The sequence below is a fragment of the Asparagus officinalis genome, chromosome 1, assembly GCF_001876935.1.
Source record: "Asparagus officinalis chromosome 1, Aspof.V1, whole genome shotgun sequence".
Classification (NCBI taxonomy): Eukaryota; Viridiplantae; Streptophyta; class Magnoliopsida; order Asparagales; family Asparagaceae; genus Asparagus; species Asparagus officinalis.
In genome coordinates, this window is record NC_033794.1 from 15272031 (window position 1) to 15290819 (window position 18789).

General features: G+C 39.7%; 2 protein-coding genes across 4 annotated transcripts in view; both read right to left on the minus strand.

Moving 5' to 3' along the window:
• The window catches only part of LOC109851521 (protein tas), a 28722-nt gene extending 25446 nt beyond the window's left edge, over positions 1 to 3276 (minus strand). Inside the window, exons 1-3 of the mRNA XM_020421705.1 lie at positions 2989 to 3276; positions 2015 to 2110; positions 580 to 663 (exon numbers count right to left, since the gene is read on the minus strand). Of these exons, the coding sequence (XP_020277294.1) occupies positions 580 to 663; positions 2015 to 2110; positions 2989 to 3192 (384 nt within the window). The 5' untranslated portion in view covers positions 3193 to 3276. The remainder of the gene's footprint in view (positions 1 to 579; positions 664 to 2014; positions 2111 to 2988) is intronic.
• On the minus strand, positions 3755 to 16795 carry LOC109851529 (target of Myb protein 1). Of its 3 annotated transcripts, none has more exons than XM_020421721.1 (5): positions 16507 to 16795; positions 16380 to 16414; positions 15490 to 16048; positions 4913 to 5185; positions 3755 to 4230 (listed from the first exon to the last, which is right to left on the minus strand). In XM_020421721.1, the coding sequence occupies exons 3-5, from the start codon at positions 15994 to 15996 to the stop codon at positions 4000 to 4002; spliced, it is 1011 nt and encodes a 336-aa protein (XP_020277310.1). In that variant the 5' UTR covers positions 15997 to 16048; positions 16380 to 16414; positions 16507 to 16795; the 3' UTR covers positions 3755 to 3999. The 3 variants fall into 3 exon arrangements, with proteins under 3 accessions (XP_020277310.1, XP_020277319.1, XP_020277305.1); XM_020421730.1 differs by having other exon boundaries at positions 16375 to 16414; XM_020421716.1 differs by lacking the exon at positions 16380 to 16414.

The following is an 18789-nucleotide window of genomic DNA, read 5'->3' on the forward strand; positions in this document are numbered from 1 at the left end:
TGAAAGTTGAAGGTTATAGTTTAATATTCTAACATGTCCCTGTAGGTTGAGCGTCCTTGTTATTGGCCGAAACCTAAACTCAGATAGTGATGTCAATTTTTAGAAAATTCACTTTAAATTCGTGGCCGGTGAGATTTGAACCTGAGTTGCTTTGATACCATATCAAAGTCACTAACCATTTCATAAAAACTCCGAAGTTGTGGTGAGGATTGAGGGTTATGGTTTTATATATATTCTAACAAGAATAAACATTGTGTATATCATTTTTTTCATCTAGTGGAAGAAAAAAGGTGGTGGACTCTTTTTCCATTGAAGGGGTTTTCAGTGTAACACCGGTTCTTGCTCCTTGTGGCTGGCTGAATTTTTTTTCCTGTTTAATCATGGTGAATCGGTGATGTTAGCTTCCTAACAGTGGTAGTGCTTATATTAAGCTAATTCAATTTTCAGAACAAAGTGGTTGCAAAGCTTGGTATTACGTATTAAAACAATAAAGTTGAAGAATTTATAGTAAGCAAACTGTTAGAAACCTAAATAGCAAAAATTATAATAATTCAAATATCAAAAATTAAGTAAACTTACCTTATCACGTGATTTTCCCTTCATCCAACTGCCTATATAAAGATCTGTCCTTCCCTGTGTCTCCTTTTTCATTGGGATTGGATACTATAAAAAGTAATGCAGAAATCAGTACTGCGAACAGATTATTATATTGATTACACACAAACCTATACAAATCTTACAAAATAGAAAAAATAAGTTTCATTACCACGAGCAATCTAATTACATGTCCTTATGAGGTACTCTAATACCAAGAAAGGAAGAAGAAGACAGAGATTCAAGGAAACTTAATTTATTAACAGAACAAGGCACCAGAGTATTAAAAAATTGCTGAATCTCACAAGCACTGCAGCTAATGCTAATAAATACCCTGATGTTTAACCACTTTTTAAGATAAATCAAGATATTGATCTAAAAAAGCAGTCGAAAGTTGAGGTATTTATCAACAACTGACACTTAAAATTAATAAAAAAAATCCTAACCATATCTATTTTAGTTGTGGGTGTGGGTGTGGGTGTGGGTGTGTGTGAGTGTGCGTCCTTGTGTTAGTTCTATGTCAACACCAACTTAGGCTCCTGATGAGAAACACACATACTTAGCGACATTGTTAAAAGAGGCATTGTGGAGTTTACGCATATAAAGACAGTGATGGAATACTGATAGGGAACAAGACCTAATGACATCAAGCACCTAGTTGGAGAGCACAGCTGGGTGAGCATATTATTAAAGTAACTGGCACGGAGTTTAGCTTTGTGATGAGAAGATATCGTAAAAGTGAATAACTTGCTGGTGATTGAAGATAGACGATAGATCTAAGCGATTAACCATTTTGGATAACTACAGCATTAGCCAAATATCAGTGCCTCACTAGACAATTCCTTAATCCAGTGTGCCTCCATTAACACACCAAGAAGAAATGAATGAGATTGAAATGGAAAATGCAAAGATAAATAGAAAACATTTGGTATGTTCACAATTTTTCACCCCTTGGTGATATTGACCCTCTGAGTTGCTTTCAAATTTTTGTGGCAAGGACATATAGGCACATTCCAAGTTCATAGGCAGCATAACTATCGGTTGATTGTAGCGTCCAGATTCATGAAACTAATGAGATATCCTACAAATTCCACCAGCGTAATGAAGAGAATATACAATGTTGTTAGCAAAAGTCCAACTTAATGACATTGCAAATAGAGTATACACTTGATTTTAGCTAAGCTCATGAAAGCCAATCACTAATCCTCTAAACTCCACCAGAGCAACGAAGAGTGCACGAATTTTTTCAACAAGGGTCCTTGAGGGCATTGCAAATAGAGATATACACTGGTTAAGGCTATTTATTACTGGAAGTAATTATTACAACTTGAAAGATCTTGCTTAGTCCATTCTCTTCTTTTTTTAAAAAAAATTACAAATTCCTCAAGCTACCACTATTTGATTAGACTAAGAAACTTACCGCTTCAGCCGTGTCCAAGATATTAATTCCACTATCAAAAGCATGATTGAGAATCTCATGAGCCTCTTTCTCCGTGTTCTGCTCTCCAAAAGTCATCTAAAAAAGCAAAAACTACATGTTAAAATCCATAAACAAATAAAGGGGTAACTTTCACAAAACTACCATCAAAACTATTAGTGCCTATGCCAGAATTATCATAAGCTATTTTTATTAGAGAAAAACACCGTAAACTTTCAAATCAACATAAATAACAAAAACTTCCATAAAACTACCCATAAATTAAACACCACGAACGCTTGTTTATGATTTACAAAAGAACCATGAAATTTCAACTTTCAGATCCAAACAAAAAAAAAAAAACAAAGTTGTTATCCCAAATTTTTGGGTTGTCTACATGAATCATATTCTTCCATTCAGTTTACGATGGTCATCTCTTCTAGCTCTTTGTCTCCATTAACTATAATTGTATCCCTTCTCCTAAATAGATGATTTAGTGGTCTCTGTTAACACGACTTAATCACATCTCTTTCTTCTTTATCCTCAACAGGAGCAACCCCAAGCTTCTACAAATTTACTCATTTCTTATCATAAGTTTAAGTGCGTATCCACATTAACCATCGTAACATTCTCATTTCTGCTTCACTCATTTTTTTAAAATGTTTCACTCGTGTTGTTTTCTCACTGCCACACTCATTTCAAATTACCATCAGCCTATCACAGACTTTCTGACGGTGATTTCGCTTATATCGAGCTCGGAGTTACCAAGTTTCCAACACTGCAGTGTGCTCTCCCCTACCTTCGCATTGATTTCAAATGTTTTATTCGTGTTTTAAAATGTTTATAGTATTTTCATCTAATAGAAAACCATAATTGTTCATGTTAGGTTTTGTAAATTTATAACGAAAATAGAAACTACGGACAACCTAATACTCCAAAATAACAACAATCCAGATGATAAATTCCAGAGTTCTTACAGTTCCGAGGGTGATTTCGCTTATACTGAGCTCGGAGTCCCCGAGCTTTCGATACTGCAGCGGACTCTCCCCGATCTTCGCATTGATCGGCGACAACGCGGCGGAGCGTCGCCGGAGATTGAAGGAGGAAGAAGAAGCTCGCTTCGATTGGAGGCGGGGAGGAAGAATGGGGATGGGAGAGAGGAGAGTAGACGCCATTGCCATCTGAAGCTGAAAGGGTTTTGGGATGCGCTGGTCTTATCTCGTGAAGAACGCGCGTTTAACAAGAGTGGCAAAATTTTCAAGAAGGTGGCGAAATTTTGTCCAGAACCTCTTTATTTAGGAGTCTTTGTCGTATTTACCCCCGTGTAGTCTTTAATTGTCTATATGACCCTCAAATCTTCAAATTTCTAAGGTAGCATTATTTACTCTCAGTCGTCTTGTTTAAGAGCATATACAGTACGGCCTACTTTACAAAACCGACCAATATATGAGACAAAAGTATCGACATATTTTCCAGAGTTTATCTGTAATCAAAATAGTGCCGTCCCCTCGTGATGGGGCCAAGGCGAGTTTTTTAATAAAATTTTCTTAAAAAAATTTGTTTATATTAGTGCCCAAAATTGAGCAAAGGTTTTTTGCTTAGGAGTTCGAGCCAAAATTACAAATTTTAGCTTTCATAGATTTACGACTCCGAACTAATTTAGTAAATAAACAATGTTAGGAAGGCATGCAGTTAATATTGGATGCAAGATAAACTACCTCAAAAGTCAGTAAAATAAATAAATAAATAAACATTAGTGCACAACATTTAAAAGAATAAAACCTGTTTATGAGTATAAATATAGAAGTGAACCTCACTGTTCATACCACATTCACCTAAAAGATAGATTACAAACAGCAAAAAGCTTGAAACCAAACTGTAGTATTTACACAAAACAAACTGATGATATATCCCACCTAGCTCATACTATTCCTTCTTAATGTTCCTGCCATCATTAGCAACTTCACTTTTTCCACCACCAAGAGTCTTCAGCTCTTCTTCTCATCGGAAGTGCTAGCATCTGGAGCAATGCAGGAATCATCTACAGTTTGATCACTGAGATCGAGCTCCTGATACTTGGAGAGAACCTGCTGGAGTTCGTCATGGAGACTTAGAGCTTCGAAGAGCAATGATTCGTCGCCATCTATGCTCTCAATTACCCTCTGTATTATCGGTTCAGATTCTTTGCATTTTTCAACCATGCTCAACATCAGATCATCCTGAATTGCCAGGCACATGTCCGCTAGTTCAGCAGTAGGTATTCATATATATTCATTACAAAAAATGGAGTGTAAAATTTAATGCAAACCAACATCTTCTATCGTGCATCCACTCAGGCAAGCAGTAGCCATACATATAAAATTTGACAAAAAAATTGTTCACGAAAGTGAACCATGTTTGAAATAAATTAAAATGCAAATTTTAAGAGATGGAAGCATGATTTTTTGGAAATTTTCATTAAAAGCCCAAGGGTCAATAGTTATGGGAAAATACAAGATTTTCAGCACAAAGGTTATTGACAATAGATGCTTTGCTCTGTTATCAAGCTTAATTTGATCAAAATCCTCAGAAACCTGAAAATATAATTCAGCAGCAATAGATATATCATGGTTTGAAGTATTGGCTGATACAGCTAATACAGCTAATATGAGGTAATAACGACCATGTATTAACTAATAGCAACTAATTTACAATGAGATATGAAATTTAAATTAAGAAAAGTTAATTTGATAATGATATACTTGAAAAAGGTAAAAAAGAAACGAATGGACTGAGAGTTCGTGATTAAGCTGACCTATTCCAATAAACAATACTTTCTGTTTTAAACCAAAACTGTCAAAACTCCCACAATACCAACAAAAGCAAACTGAACAAGACCAAATTTCAAACGTTGAGACATACCTTAACAGGCTTCTTGTCTGTTTCAGCATTCAGCATGGATGATAAAATATCTACGCTGTTCCGAGTTATGACAAGAAATTCCTTCTTTTCTTCCACTGACAAAGCTGTACCATGATAAGCAAAATCTGTATCCTGGTTATCACTAGTAGGAAAAGGATAGCCATCAGGAAAACCGGCTTCATGTTCATCCATGCCGGGTTCAACTGAAGAAAATGCTGAAGTAGAATTCCCATTTCCTGGAACCCTTGAAGGTAATTTCCTATCCTTAATGCTCTGCAAAGATAAAATTCCACAGTGACAATATTCATCACTATTACACAAGTAGGAAACAAATAACATTTCCCGCTTACACTGAAGCACTATTCATCATTATTATAATACAACCATCAATATCCCAGCAAATTTGAAAATATATGTCTATCAACAAGATTACATACATGATATCCACACTTTAATTTTTCTATGTACCTAAGCAACCGACCAATTTTTCCCTATACTAGAAAGGTTTCGAAAACAAGGGAAGATGATGATAGTGTTTGGTATATGAGACAGCATTATGATATAGACCAAAAGGCAAACTAGTACTTGCTTGCAGCAGTCTTGGCCAGATATTGGAATTTTTCAATTTTGAACGATGACTAATACTACATTGTTCATCGTATTGTTGGCCTTTTTGTTTTGATGATGTTTTAACAAACAATTTACAATTAATATTGCTTGTCTAGTGTTTGTGTTTTCTTATTTATTCTAGGCAAACAATGTGTTGGAGGATGCATAGAATCGATCTTTCACGATCATATCCAATGGAGGTTAGCGGAATAGTGGAGTGAAGCAATGCAATTCAAGTTAAAGATTCAAGTTCAAGTTTCATCCGCATAGTTTACCAAGTTGAGCTGCATCGAAGACCAATCAAGCTTGCGTATATTTAGTATAGGTTTATATTATGTGTTTTTAATACTCTAAGCTCAATATCATATACACACATATTTTATTGGTTTCTATGTATATATATATATATATTATTATATATGTATATGATATATATAATATATATATAGAGGAGAAGAGAAGAGAGAGATTAATGGTTATGGGCCTTGTCATAAGGAGGGGATTTCCTCGCTTGACAGTCTCTAAAATCAATGATTGAGCGACATTAGGATGAACCGGCTCCGTTGAACTTGATCTACATATTCTAAAACCCCAACACACGGCAAGTTTGGGGTGAACCGCGTGCGTCCGTTTGTGACCGCTTTCATCCACCTCGTATCATTTTAACGGTTTTGAACTGAATAAAAACATTTCCCATGGCTCGATGGAGGGTGCAAACGACGACGGATTCACCGCAAACTTTTCAGGATGGCTGCGATGGGGCGGGATCACACATAATGTCCTCAAATCATGTGATTTTAGAGGGCGTCAAAAGGAGAAAATCCTCTCGCTATGACAAATGATACTCAATTAATCTCATAATATATAGTATTATATATATATATATATATATATATATATATATATATAGCACACATTTTAGTTTTTGGTTTTCATTTTTGTTTTGTTTTTGTTGAGGGGAGGGGAGGGGGTTTAGCTTTATAGATATGAACAATAGTTATATTCGTTAAGCACTTTCAGCATGTTTCATAATTCTTATTATTTTTGGAAAACAAAATGTGATGGCGGACATCCGTAATTTGCAGCGAGATTTCGAACATGTTTATCAGCAGCAGGAGACACCGTATTTACAGCTTTGCATCGGATCTCTAGCTAATGTGAATTTAGTTTTAGATGAAATCGAGTGGTATTTTCAGTTGTTTTCTTTAAAAGAGGTGTTAGTTTAGTTTGTTTAATACAGAGCCTTGTTTATTATCCCTAATCGGATTGTGGAGAGAAGATGGAGTCATTTTGTAAGGCCTGATTTAAAGCGGGCTGTGAATTTGTAATCAAGTGATGTCAGGATGAAAAGAGAAAATAAAAATTTATTGGAAGAAATAAAATATTTTCATTGAAATGAAAATTCTTCCTCTGATGTATTTGGTGTGTGAAAACACCAAAATATTAGATCTAGGATGTGTGAAACCCAGTTTCTGCTTCCCTCTGCTCAAATGCCAACCGCCCATTTCACTAGCATGCCTTTCATTTTCTGCAAGCTGTTGCAACTCTATCAAATTAATCCAACCATCCACTTACCTCTCACAATACATCAGCAAACCCTGGCCATTATAAGAAAAAGAAAAGAAAAAAACCTAGATTCCCATTTCTGCTTGCTCGCTCTACGCAACGCGGCCAAAACGCCTTCCGTTCTCGCTCAAAGCAAATCAAAGCGCGCAACTCCATGCCCTGTGTCTTGCAACGCTCCAAACCCTTGATCTGGTGATTGAAGCCTAGGCGGACCCGACGCTCCCTGCCCCATAGTCCGACGCCCTTGTCCGCTCTCGCGGGGCGCGGACTCAACAGCCACCAACGACGATCACCCCTTCCTCACGAGCCGCGACGGTAGGCAAGGCCCCCCCGCTTTCGCTGGGTCCCTCTACACCCGCCGCGCGACGGCCAGCTTATCCTGCTCTCGTGACGGACACCCTCCGTCAGGATCGAGCAGCAACCTACAGATCGCGGCGACCAGCCGAGGACATTGCCGCCTCCTTCAGTCGTCCTCTCTCGTCTGCTCCCTCGCAGAATCCTTAACAACCCGCCGACGGGCCACCGACCTCAATCACGAAGCGACGGCACGCAACGCCCCGCCCCCTTTTCGCTGGTTCCTCTGCTACAGCGGCCGGCCGAGCGGCGCCTGCATCCACCCCGCGCCCACCCCCCCCCCCCCCCCCCCCGTCCCCCCCCCCCCCCCCCCCTCCGCCCCCCCCTCCTCTCCCCCCCCCCCGCCCCCGCCCCCCCCCGCGCCCCGCCCCCCCCCCGCCCCCCCGGCCCCCCCGCCCCCCCCCCCCCCCCCCACAGCCGCCCCGCGCGCCCCGCCGCCCGCGCCCCCCCCCGCCTTTTCCGACCCCCCCGCCCCGCCGCCCCCCCCCCCCGGCCCCGCCCCCCCCCCCAGCCCCCGCCCCGCCCCCCCCGCCCACGCCCCGCCCCCCGCCCCGGCCCGCCGGCCCCCCGCCCCCATCCCCCCCGCCCCCCCCCCCCCCCCTCCCCCGCCCCCCCCCCCGCCCCCCGCCCGCCTCAGCCCCCCCCCCCCCCCCCCCCCCCCGCCCCCCCCACCCCGCCACCCGCCCCCCCCCCCCCCCCCCCTTCCGCGGACGACACGCCTGCCGCCAGGAATCCTCGAGCACAACCTACAGATCGCGCGACCCAGTCGGCGAACATTGCCGCGCGTGCCTTTCAATCCGTCCGCCTCTCTCCCTCGGCAGGTCGCTCAACACCCCCGCCGGCGGCCGCCCTCATGCATGAGGCGAGGACAGCCAACGCCCACCGCCCCTCTTCTCACGACAGTCCTGGCAAGCACACCAACGCAAGCACCGCCTTCTCATCCCAGCAGTGCCGCTAGCCGAGCACACGGCAGATCCGATGCACGCTGGCAGCAACAAAGGTGATAGCAAGTGAGTCCGCAACCACGGATTCCATCAGGTAGTCATCCTCTCTGCAGGGACTATTTAAGAATATTGTTTGGTTGCATCATTTTAGATTTGCATCTCTTAAAATTTGCAATTATCTGTTGTCGGGCACTTACAATTGGTGAGATGTGTGATCATGTTAGACTCTATAATTTTATTGATTTTAATATTGAGATTCGAAGCATACGCATTGTAACTTGAATTGCGTTTAATTTCAATAGTTCACTGATTTAGAACTCACTTGGCATTTAAGGAGAGTAGAAGGGGGCGGATTCACCCCAAACTTTTCACATGGCTCGATGGCGGATCACACATAATGTCGCTCAATCATGTGATTTTAGAGGCGTCAAGGAGAAAATCCTCTCCTATGACAAAGATACTCATTAATCTCATATATATATATATATATATATATATATATATATATATATATATATATATACACACATTTTAGTTTTTGGTTTTCATATTTATTGTTTTGTTTTGGTTTAGCTTTATAGATATGAACAATAGTTATATTCGTATACACTTTCACATGTTTCATATTCTATTATTTTTGGAAAAACAAATGTGATGCGGACATCCGTATTTCACGAGATTTTCGACATGTTTATCAGCGCAGGAGACACCGTATTACAGCTTTGCATCGGATCTCTGCTATGTGATTTTAGTTTAGATGAAATCGAGTGTGTATTTTCAGTTGTTTTCTTTTAATAAGAGGTGTAGTTTAGTTTTGTTTAATAAGAGCCTTGTTTTTAGTCCCACATCGGATGTGGAGAGAGATGAGTCATTTTTGTAAGCCTATTTAAAGGCGGGTTGATTTGTAATCAAGTGATGAATTATTGGAAGAAATAAAATATTTTTCATTGAAATGAAAATTCTTCCTCTATGTATTTGGTGTGTGAAACCCAAATATTAGATCTAGGTGTGTGAAACCCTAGTTCTCTTCCCTCTCTCAAAATCCAAACCCCAAACCCTTAGCATTCTCCATTTCTCTATCCCCTACCAACCGCCAAACCCATTCCCCGTTCTCCTCAAACAATCCCCAACCCAAACATCCCATGCCCTCTTTCTTCAACCTCCAAACCCCTAGCACCTAACCCCGACTCCCTCCCCTGCCCCATAGTCCGACGCCTTGTCCCCGTTCTCGCTGGTCCACTCAACACCACCAACGACGAATCACCCCTTCCTCTACCGCCGACAGAGTAAGAAGCCCCCCCCCCCCATTTCTGCCTGCGTCCCTCTCGTACACGCCGACCGACGCCTTATCCTCTCCGTGACGACACCCTCCGTCAGGATCCCTCGAGCACACACCTACAGCATCACCGAACCAGCCGAACATTGCCACCCTCCTTCAGTCGTCCCCTCTCCTCCCTCGCAGCATCCCTTTAACAACCCCCGACGGCACATCCCTCATCACGAACGACGGCAGCCAAAAAACCCCCCCCCCCTTTTCGCTGCCGTTCCCCCTCTACACCGGCCGCCGACGCCCTCATCCTCTCCGCCCGACGACAACCATCCGCCAGGAATCCTCGCCAGCACAACTACATGATCCCGACAGCAACAACGAACATAGCCGCTCCTATTTCAACCGTCCCCTTCCTCTTCCCTCCGCAAGGTCCCTCAACACCCCACCGACAAGTCCGCCCCTTCATCATTGCAGCGACGCCTCGAGCGCCTCCTCCAGATCCCGACCAGCCGACATCGCCGCCTCCTTCCAGTCGTCCCTCCCCTCCCTCTCTCGCGGGTCCTTCGACACCACCCCGACGGCCGCCCTCCTCACGAACGACGACAGCCAGCCCCCCGCCTCTTCACCAGTCTTGCAACACCACCGCCAACACCCCTTTTCATCCTCCAGCAGTGCCCTAGCCGAGCACACCAGATCCGATCAACCTGCACAACAAAGGTGATACAAGTGAGTCCCAACCACGGATTCCATCAGGTAGTCTCCTCTCTCAACTATTTAGAATATTGTTTGGTTCATCATTTAGATTACATCTCTAAATTATTATCAATTATCTGTTGTCCACTTACAATTGGTGAGATGTGTGATCTGTTAGACTCTATATTTTATTGAATTTTAATATTGAGATTCGAACAATACCATTGTAACTTGAATTGCGTTTAATTTCAATAAGATTCAACTGATTTAGAACTACACTTGCAATTTTAAGTCAATATTAAGGAATTTTGAATCTATTTCCTACACGATCGTGATTTAGTTGGTGAAACATTGCGAAACTTTAATTAAATTGTTGATCTCCTGAATACACGCACGTTGTTTCACATCAAAATGTGTTTTGTATAATATATACATCTTTGTGAAAATAATGTATTCTTGTTTATGGACTTAACAATCAATGTATACATCTTTTATTAAGTCTATAAAATCATTTTACAAAATTTCAAAACTTGAGTTATGTCAAAACATTAAATTTCAAGTTTGTCAAGTTTTCATGTTTTGGATATTTTTGTAAAATGAAGAGATTTCTCATTTGGGAGATGCAATTTGAAAAATTCTTTTTGTAATATGTTCATTATCATGTTTACAAGCATTCCCCAAAATTTTATATTTTTCTGAATTTATTTGCTATTTTTTAAAGATGTTTGAAAATCAGATTTTCTGTTTTAATCAGGCTGATATTGTGTTATCAGTCAACTGATGCAAGGGATCAGTCGACTGAAGAAATCGCCTGAAAAATGTAAATGTTTTTGTTTTTGCGACTGATGAACTATCAGTTGACTGATAAGTTTATCAGTCGACTGATAATGTCTTCAGTCGACCGATGAGCTGCTAGTTGCCTGCAACGGTCAGCTCATCAGTCGACTGATACTGTTCATCAGTCGACCGACGACCTTCCAACGGCTAATTTTTCAGTTTTCGTTATTTTATCTTTTTGCTTGGTTTTTCTTGATTTTTGGGCTTTGTCTTATGATCCTATATATACCCTTTGCCCTCTAACATTCTGAAGTAATCAAGAAGTGTTTAAAAATAAGTTTACAAGAGTTTAAGATTTGTTTAAAGTGTGTTTTAGTGTTTGTTTAGTTTGTGAAGAAATTTTTACAAGAGCTAGAAGAGATCATACTTTGGTATTTGAGCTTCATCTCATCTCTCTCTTGTTTATTCATTGGAAAAAATTTCTAAACTCAAACTCTAGCTTTACATTTATATACTTGTATGATTATCATTGTTATTAAGCTAGATTTCATATTTGAGTTTAGTTTTGATTTCACTCTTTGTTACACACACCCACTTGAGCTTTTAGTATTTTCATACATGGTATATTTAGGGTTGTGAGAGATTGTAACATGGAGTTGAGCTTAATTGTGTTCTCATCCATTTTAGAGAACAACCATTTGTTGTAGAGAGCCTAATTGTGAGGATACACTTTGTAATATACTTGTACACCGAAAGAAGTGTGTGGTGAGAGACGGAGTCGTCCCAAGAGGAGTGACGTCGGTAGTAAAGCCTAGGGAGAGGTTGTAAATCCGAGCACTTGAGGGAGACACGGGCTAGAGACCAAAGAGGTTGTAAATCCGAGCACTTGAGGGAGACACGGGCTAGAGACCAACACTTAGAGGGTGTAGAGTGAGATTGCAAGAGTGTTGAGGGAGACACGGGCTAGAGACCAACACTTAGAGGGTGTAGAGTGAGATTGCAAGAGTGTTGATTGTAAAATTTTCGGTGAGCTAGAAAACCGAGTGTGAGGTGTAAACGTTTTCGGGTGACCGTTGAAAACCCGGTGTGATAGTGGATTCTCCTCGGGAGTGGGGAGCGGAGACGTAAGTCGGAAGGACCGAACTCCGTGATCATTTGATTGTGTTTGAGTTTGCCTTGGCGTATTATTTATGTTCATCATTTATTTCATATCGCCATCGGTTCATGTTATTTTACCCTTGTGTTAGATTATATATCCTTGCATATATTTCACTATATATCTCATAGCTAAGATATTGCACTTTATTTATATTGCTCATTCTTGCTCATAACATTGTATATCTATCTTGCAAGAATATTTGTTAATAAGTTTTAATTTGCATTAAATCGGATTAGATTAACATAAATCCTATTCACCCCCCTCCCCCTCTAGGGTTCTTTCCTAGTGGCATTAGGGTCTAACACGTATTTCAAGGAATGTAGAATTATTTTAAAGAAAAAATTCGAAAGGAAGAAAAGTTGAGCAATATATCCAAAAATAGCCGGCGCTTTCTTATTGACACCATTTTACACAAGTGATACATTCCAAAATAACTCTATATCGCACATCCAAAATACAATGCAGCTACTTAGCGCCATTCATGCTTGGGATATCTAATTTGCTTCTCATTGGCAAACCTTCAATACCTACAAACTACAAAGAATGGGGAAACTATTCTTGTAATGTCAAGAAAACCACATTTGCCATTTCATACGAGAAAATAGTAAGATTGAAAATGAACCAGCCATCTAAAAGAAGACCATCTTAAGTATCAGCTAAAAACATGGAAACCCTCAAAAAGCAATTTGCTATCTGACATGACTAATCCTTATTTATTTATTTATAGAGAAGTCAAATAACAAAGAAGATTTGTATCACACATAAAGCCTAATATTAAGAGAGTGAAATAGAGATTTTAGGAACTAGTATAAAAATTTTGCTCAGTTTTGTCTCTCACATAAAGACTGATGTTGTAGTCTTGTCTAATATGACTATACAGGTTACATATATCACCTTGCCATTTCTTCTCTTACTTATATCACCTTGCCGTTTCTTCTCAAGAAAACACACTACAAGAAACATATCTCTTCTTAAATTTCTATCTACTTTTCCAAACAATATTAAGATTCAAGCATAAGAATGACACGAAGCATGTTCATGGTCTGGTACATGTACATGCAAAAATTCTGTTCCTAAATACACTTGTGGACCAGAAATTATCTATTGTTGTCAGTGTGTATCTTTGCAATGTATTGAACATACTATACAAATAGGTCACTATCATTTATTCTGTACTTTCCCTTCTTCCATCGCCATAGGCATTATGCTTTGTGATTGAATTCTAGCTACATTCACCAAGATGAAGACCCTTGGTCTTAAGACCCTAATTATGAAACTCAAAACCAATATTAATATAAACTACATATCCCAAAAAAGAGTCCCAGGGAAAACACTCTAAGCTTATTCAATCCATGGTTTATACCTTGAGAACATATATGGATGAAACTCAGAGGTTCCACACTAACATACAAAAACAAATATTACCTGCACAAGAAGAGAGAACTAAAAGAAGGAAAAAACCATCCAGCAAAAATATCATGAACTACACAGAAAGCTAAATGTGAAAAGATTAGAAAAAGGCTATGCAATCTAAGGATGAAGGTAAGGATCATGAAGAAACACTAAGTGTGTTGCTTGGATCCTGGTAAGGGTCTCAGATCCAGCCATTGAGAGGGGTGTCAGTTTTCAAATGCTCAAAGTAAAGAAGCGATTTAAACAAAGTACTCAAGAGTCAATATATGCATAAAAACCATACGCATGCTAAACATATGTTAAGAAAATAGACTCGGATTGAATTTATTTTTGTAATAATGCCATAGTATGAGTATGTTGAATGCATGTCTAACAGAAGCAGTAGGTCCTCTCCCAAGATAAGGCCACATACGCCTCCATAGACATAATTGTAAACAAATAAAAAGAAAATACCTTACATTCTGAGATTCAATTTGCATGACATGGGAACAAAAGGAAAAAAATAAAATTTAAGCTTCTCTGGTATCTAATGAAATTCCAATAGACAAGACCTGGATATGGCCTAACACTCGCTGTCCATCCCAAATGAGATTTTACCCAGAGGTCCCATACAGAAATTGCTCCCCACGAGCATGACTAACTATGGACTTCTTTCAAAATTCCTCTCTGAAACAAATGCCACCTACAATTGATTCTTGAGTTCATAGGTTATATTCTACATAAAAGACCCTCCTAGATCGAACAACCTCTGCAGGCTATCAACTAAGGGTGCCACATGCTCTCTACCTATTTAGAAGATTGGCATCCTCGTCATGGTAACAGTTAACCTACTGATGTAGGAAAGAAATGGTTTAAATGGATTCTAGAGGTGGCTCATCATGCCTATGTCTGTCCTGGCTTTCTCCATGTAGCAATTACCTTAAAACATCACTTAGTTTGCACATTTCTGGATCATGCAAGGATCGGATAACATGTTTCAGATCCAGAGAAAGGAGTTTCCAGAAGGCCATTATCTTGAAACTGATACAGTTCAAGCACACTCAACTACTATGTTTTTCCATGATTCCATTTAAAAATGCTAACTGCTATGGTCTTAAGTTCATGGGACCAATATACATATCAGAGATCCTTCTACTGTGCACCCTCTATGGGTGTATTCACTTGGAGCGTGACACACATGACACATCAACAAATTCAGGAAACAGGTAAATAAACATGTTTATATATCCTGCTATCACTCACTACATTCTAATGAAATATCTCCTAAATGGCAAAGAATTGTGCTTAGTTAATACCAAAATGATATCAGAATTCACTCAGACCTCATTCAGACCCACGATTTCAGAATTGGATGAAAATGATTATAAAGGTATGCGAGGACTGTCACATTGTGATAAATTCACATTGCATTCCGTATGACTCCATAACAAGTGCTAAACAATCGAAGGAACCAGCTAATGTTTACACTTTTAGGATTATGTTAGACAATTAAGATGGAAGTGGTTACCTTCTACTCACGGTTCCCTTATCATGCAAAAATATTAGCTGTTTTTTTATTATTAATTAGCACTATTTGTATCAATATTCATCCTTCCAGCTCATTTAGGCACTCAGGAAATAAGCAAATTTAGCACATCCGAGTACTGGTCACTAGTTTCTAAAAGAATATCTAATCTAATAATGGTAATAAGTAATAACTATACTTTGATAATATCAATGATATCAAAAAGCGAAACTGGGTATGAACATATGCAAGATACATGAACCATAATACCAAAGTACAAGTATGTACCATATATGTCTGTCTGAATACAGGTAGGTATGCGAGATCCTCGGACTTGCCCCATGCCTCAATGAGTTGCATCGCTCTACGTCTGTTAGCATATAACATCTGTGGATTCTCTATCATCTTCACCATCTCATCTAAAACCTTCTCAGATGCCACCTCAGAAAACACCTTATCACAGTTCATCGCACAAGTCTCCAAGAGATCGAGGCTCAGCCGCTGACTCACATCATTACTGCTAGAGATCTTCTTCTTGATTGCCCTAACAACTTCCATCCCATCAAACTCTTCACTGTTAAGCAAGTTACAGATCCTCAGGTTCAAACCCCAGTTTGGCTCTTCCAAGCTATCTGCCGTAGCTTCATCCACCATTTTTGCCTCCTGTGATGGCCCTTGAAGAATTTCCTTCATTTTCCCACTAACTTTTTTCCCAATTTCAGCTCCTCCGGTTTTCAATCGCTCGCCTCCGATCTTCAGTCGCTCTCCCAGTGCTGCTAATTTCATTTTATCCATTTTGGGCAGATGACTCGGTAAGGGATTAAGTAACACACACAACTTCAGCAATCTATAAAAAATGAAAATTTGAATATATTCGTGAGATGTTACTTCCTAAAAAGTTCGAGCTTTTAGCATGTGACGAACAATTTATAACAGGCGAAGTTGACAATTTTTTTGGAAAAAAATGAAAATTTTAACCCTATATATAATTCCAGCGAATATAATTTGCAAATAGTTCTTCCCCAAAAACTTTAGATGGTCACTTTACCCTAAACCTTGCACTTAGATCCTCATCTTACCAAAACTTAGAGCTTTAGCTTCTCTGTCCACAAATAAGCAATTTTGACAATATTTTAGGGGAAAAAAGCACAAATTCAACAAGTAAAATAATACCATACACAATTCAGTTTTGTTGCGATCCAAAGCAGAAACCCTAATTACAAAAAGCCCAACTTCAATGAATCCCTAATTTGAAAGATATGCAAACTATAAAAATATAAGAATTTAAGGGAAAAGAGAGCGAACCTCAGAAACTGAGAGTGATTTGGGTTCTCGGTAGCGCGCTGTGATTTCTATAAGAAAGAACTAGTCCTGATAACTTAGCAGAAGCTGACGCTTGGTAGAAGCCCTTGCATCTTTTGTAATTTGCACTCGTTTGTCAGGGAGGGGAATCTCCATAGAGCAATTGGCACGTAGCAGCAGAATCCTACTAGAGTTTGTGCAATTCTTTTTTTTTTTTTTTTCCTTCTCTTTTTCTTTTTGTGGAAGGGTTTTATTGCGATTCGCTATTTGCACGATGAGTGCGTCTACATGATGACTACATCTTCCAACATTAATGCCCGTGTGCGTCTATGCTATTCAGGGTGGGCATGGGAGCGGTTCAAAACCGTGGGCTGACCGGCACATCAGGTTTTGGTCTCAACCCGGCCCGCCCCACAGCGAGCCTAACCGAACTCATAGTAGTGACGGTTCATGGGTTGGGGCTGGGTTTTGATCTAGACCCGAGGTCAAAGAAGTGGGTCAGACTCACCCCACCCCGTGCATCCAGAGTTTAATTATAAATATTTATTTTGTTTAGTAAAAAATAATAGATCTCACACAGTCAAGTATTCCTTCAAAGTCCGAATTGACTATATTTTTATGTTTGCGATGTCTTTTCTGTGTGATGTATATGTGTATGTTTTTTTTAATAAAGAGTTTGAAATAGGAAAAAAAATAAAGTAAATATAATTTTACAAATACAAATGCAAAGTTAATATAGTTTAGAAATAAAAAAATATAAAAAGATCTAAAAACTCATGGTAACTCATAAGTGGACCCATGGGTTGTGGGCCCAACCCAACCCGGCCTGGCCCGCTTCTAGGTGGGTCATGGGTCAGGCTGGGTCTAGTACCAGACCCAGGATCAGAGAAGCAGGTCATGCCCATTCTGACCTGCGCGAGCTCGGATTAGACCCGGTGTGGCCTTGAACCCTAGGACTGGGTCACGGGCCTGAACCGGCCCGACCCCCGCCCACCCCTACGTATATTTTGTATATTTCAGTCTTCACATATTAATTATTAACTATAGTTCAATTGAGCAATAACGATAACAACATACCAAACCCACCATGCAAACTAATTTTTAAATTATATTACGAAACTGAAAAATCACTTCCAGAGGATTTCTTATGTTCGACCTTAGCACCATAAAGCAAATAAAAGTTCAAGAAAATCTCAAATTATGCATTCAATTCATCACCATCATATCAACAACATAAAATCCAATATAAAAAATCTAAGTTCAAAAATAGTTTCGAGTTATACCTTACTGTGTAAAATCGTTGATCCGCAAAAGTTGATAAAAAAACCCAATAGATCCGAGCAAGATTAATAACCAAAAACACCAAAAGTGCAAATCAAATACCGACAACCCCTAAATAGATCAAATACGAACAAATAGTGGAGTTCCAAACAATATCAACAACCGAAAACCCAACAATGTTCCATCATCATAACCGAATCCATTACCAAAACCATGAATGAGTTAGGTTAAGGGGCGGATTAAGAAGCCATCGAAGTGAAATGGGGGCGGGAGCAACAACGGGGTGCGAAAAGTTCCAGGGGGGAAGATAATTGGGGGCGGAAGCCACAACGGGACGCGAAAATTTTGAGGGGGATAGGAATTGGGGGAAGGAGTGAGAACGAGAGGGTTGAGAAAACCCTAAGCACAATTTTTGCTCTCAAATGCTCACGGGAAAATCAAATGGGGATGTGAATTAGGGTATGGGTTAGTTATATTATTTTTTTAATAGCAATTGTTAGATTTCTCACCAATTTAAGCCCATTTTCATAGGAAATTGATTTCTATAAAATGGGGGTCCTTTTCCCTAATTAATAAAAAATATTTCTATAAAATTTTTTTGAACCAAACATAGTTTATAGAATATCCTCATGACTGTAGCAACTTGCATAATGTTACTAACTTAGAGCTTTTTTTTCGCTACAACTTATAACTAAGGGTATTTAAGTGCTACAGAAGTGAAAATATAGGATATGTGAGTCCTTCTTTTATAAGATGAGATACATTTATGTCATAAAATAGTATAGCTTATCTATACTACTTATAAAAGAGAATGCTCATATCAGAACTTTTGATTTCTTTTTTTACCCTTTCATTTTGTTGATAGTTTATATGATCACACAGTCAGTTGGATCCAAGATAGGATCGATTTGTTCAGTATTGAAGAGGGATTGCTTTCTTCTCTGACTTTATGTTTGTTTTTTGAGTTGGGTATCTGAGGAATCTAAATTCGTGAGAGGGTAGGGA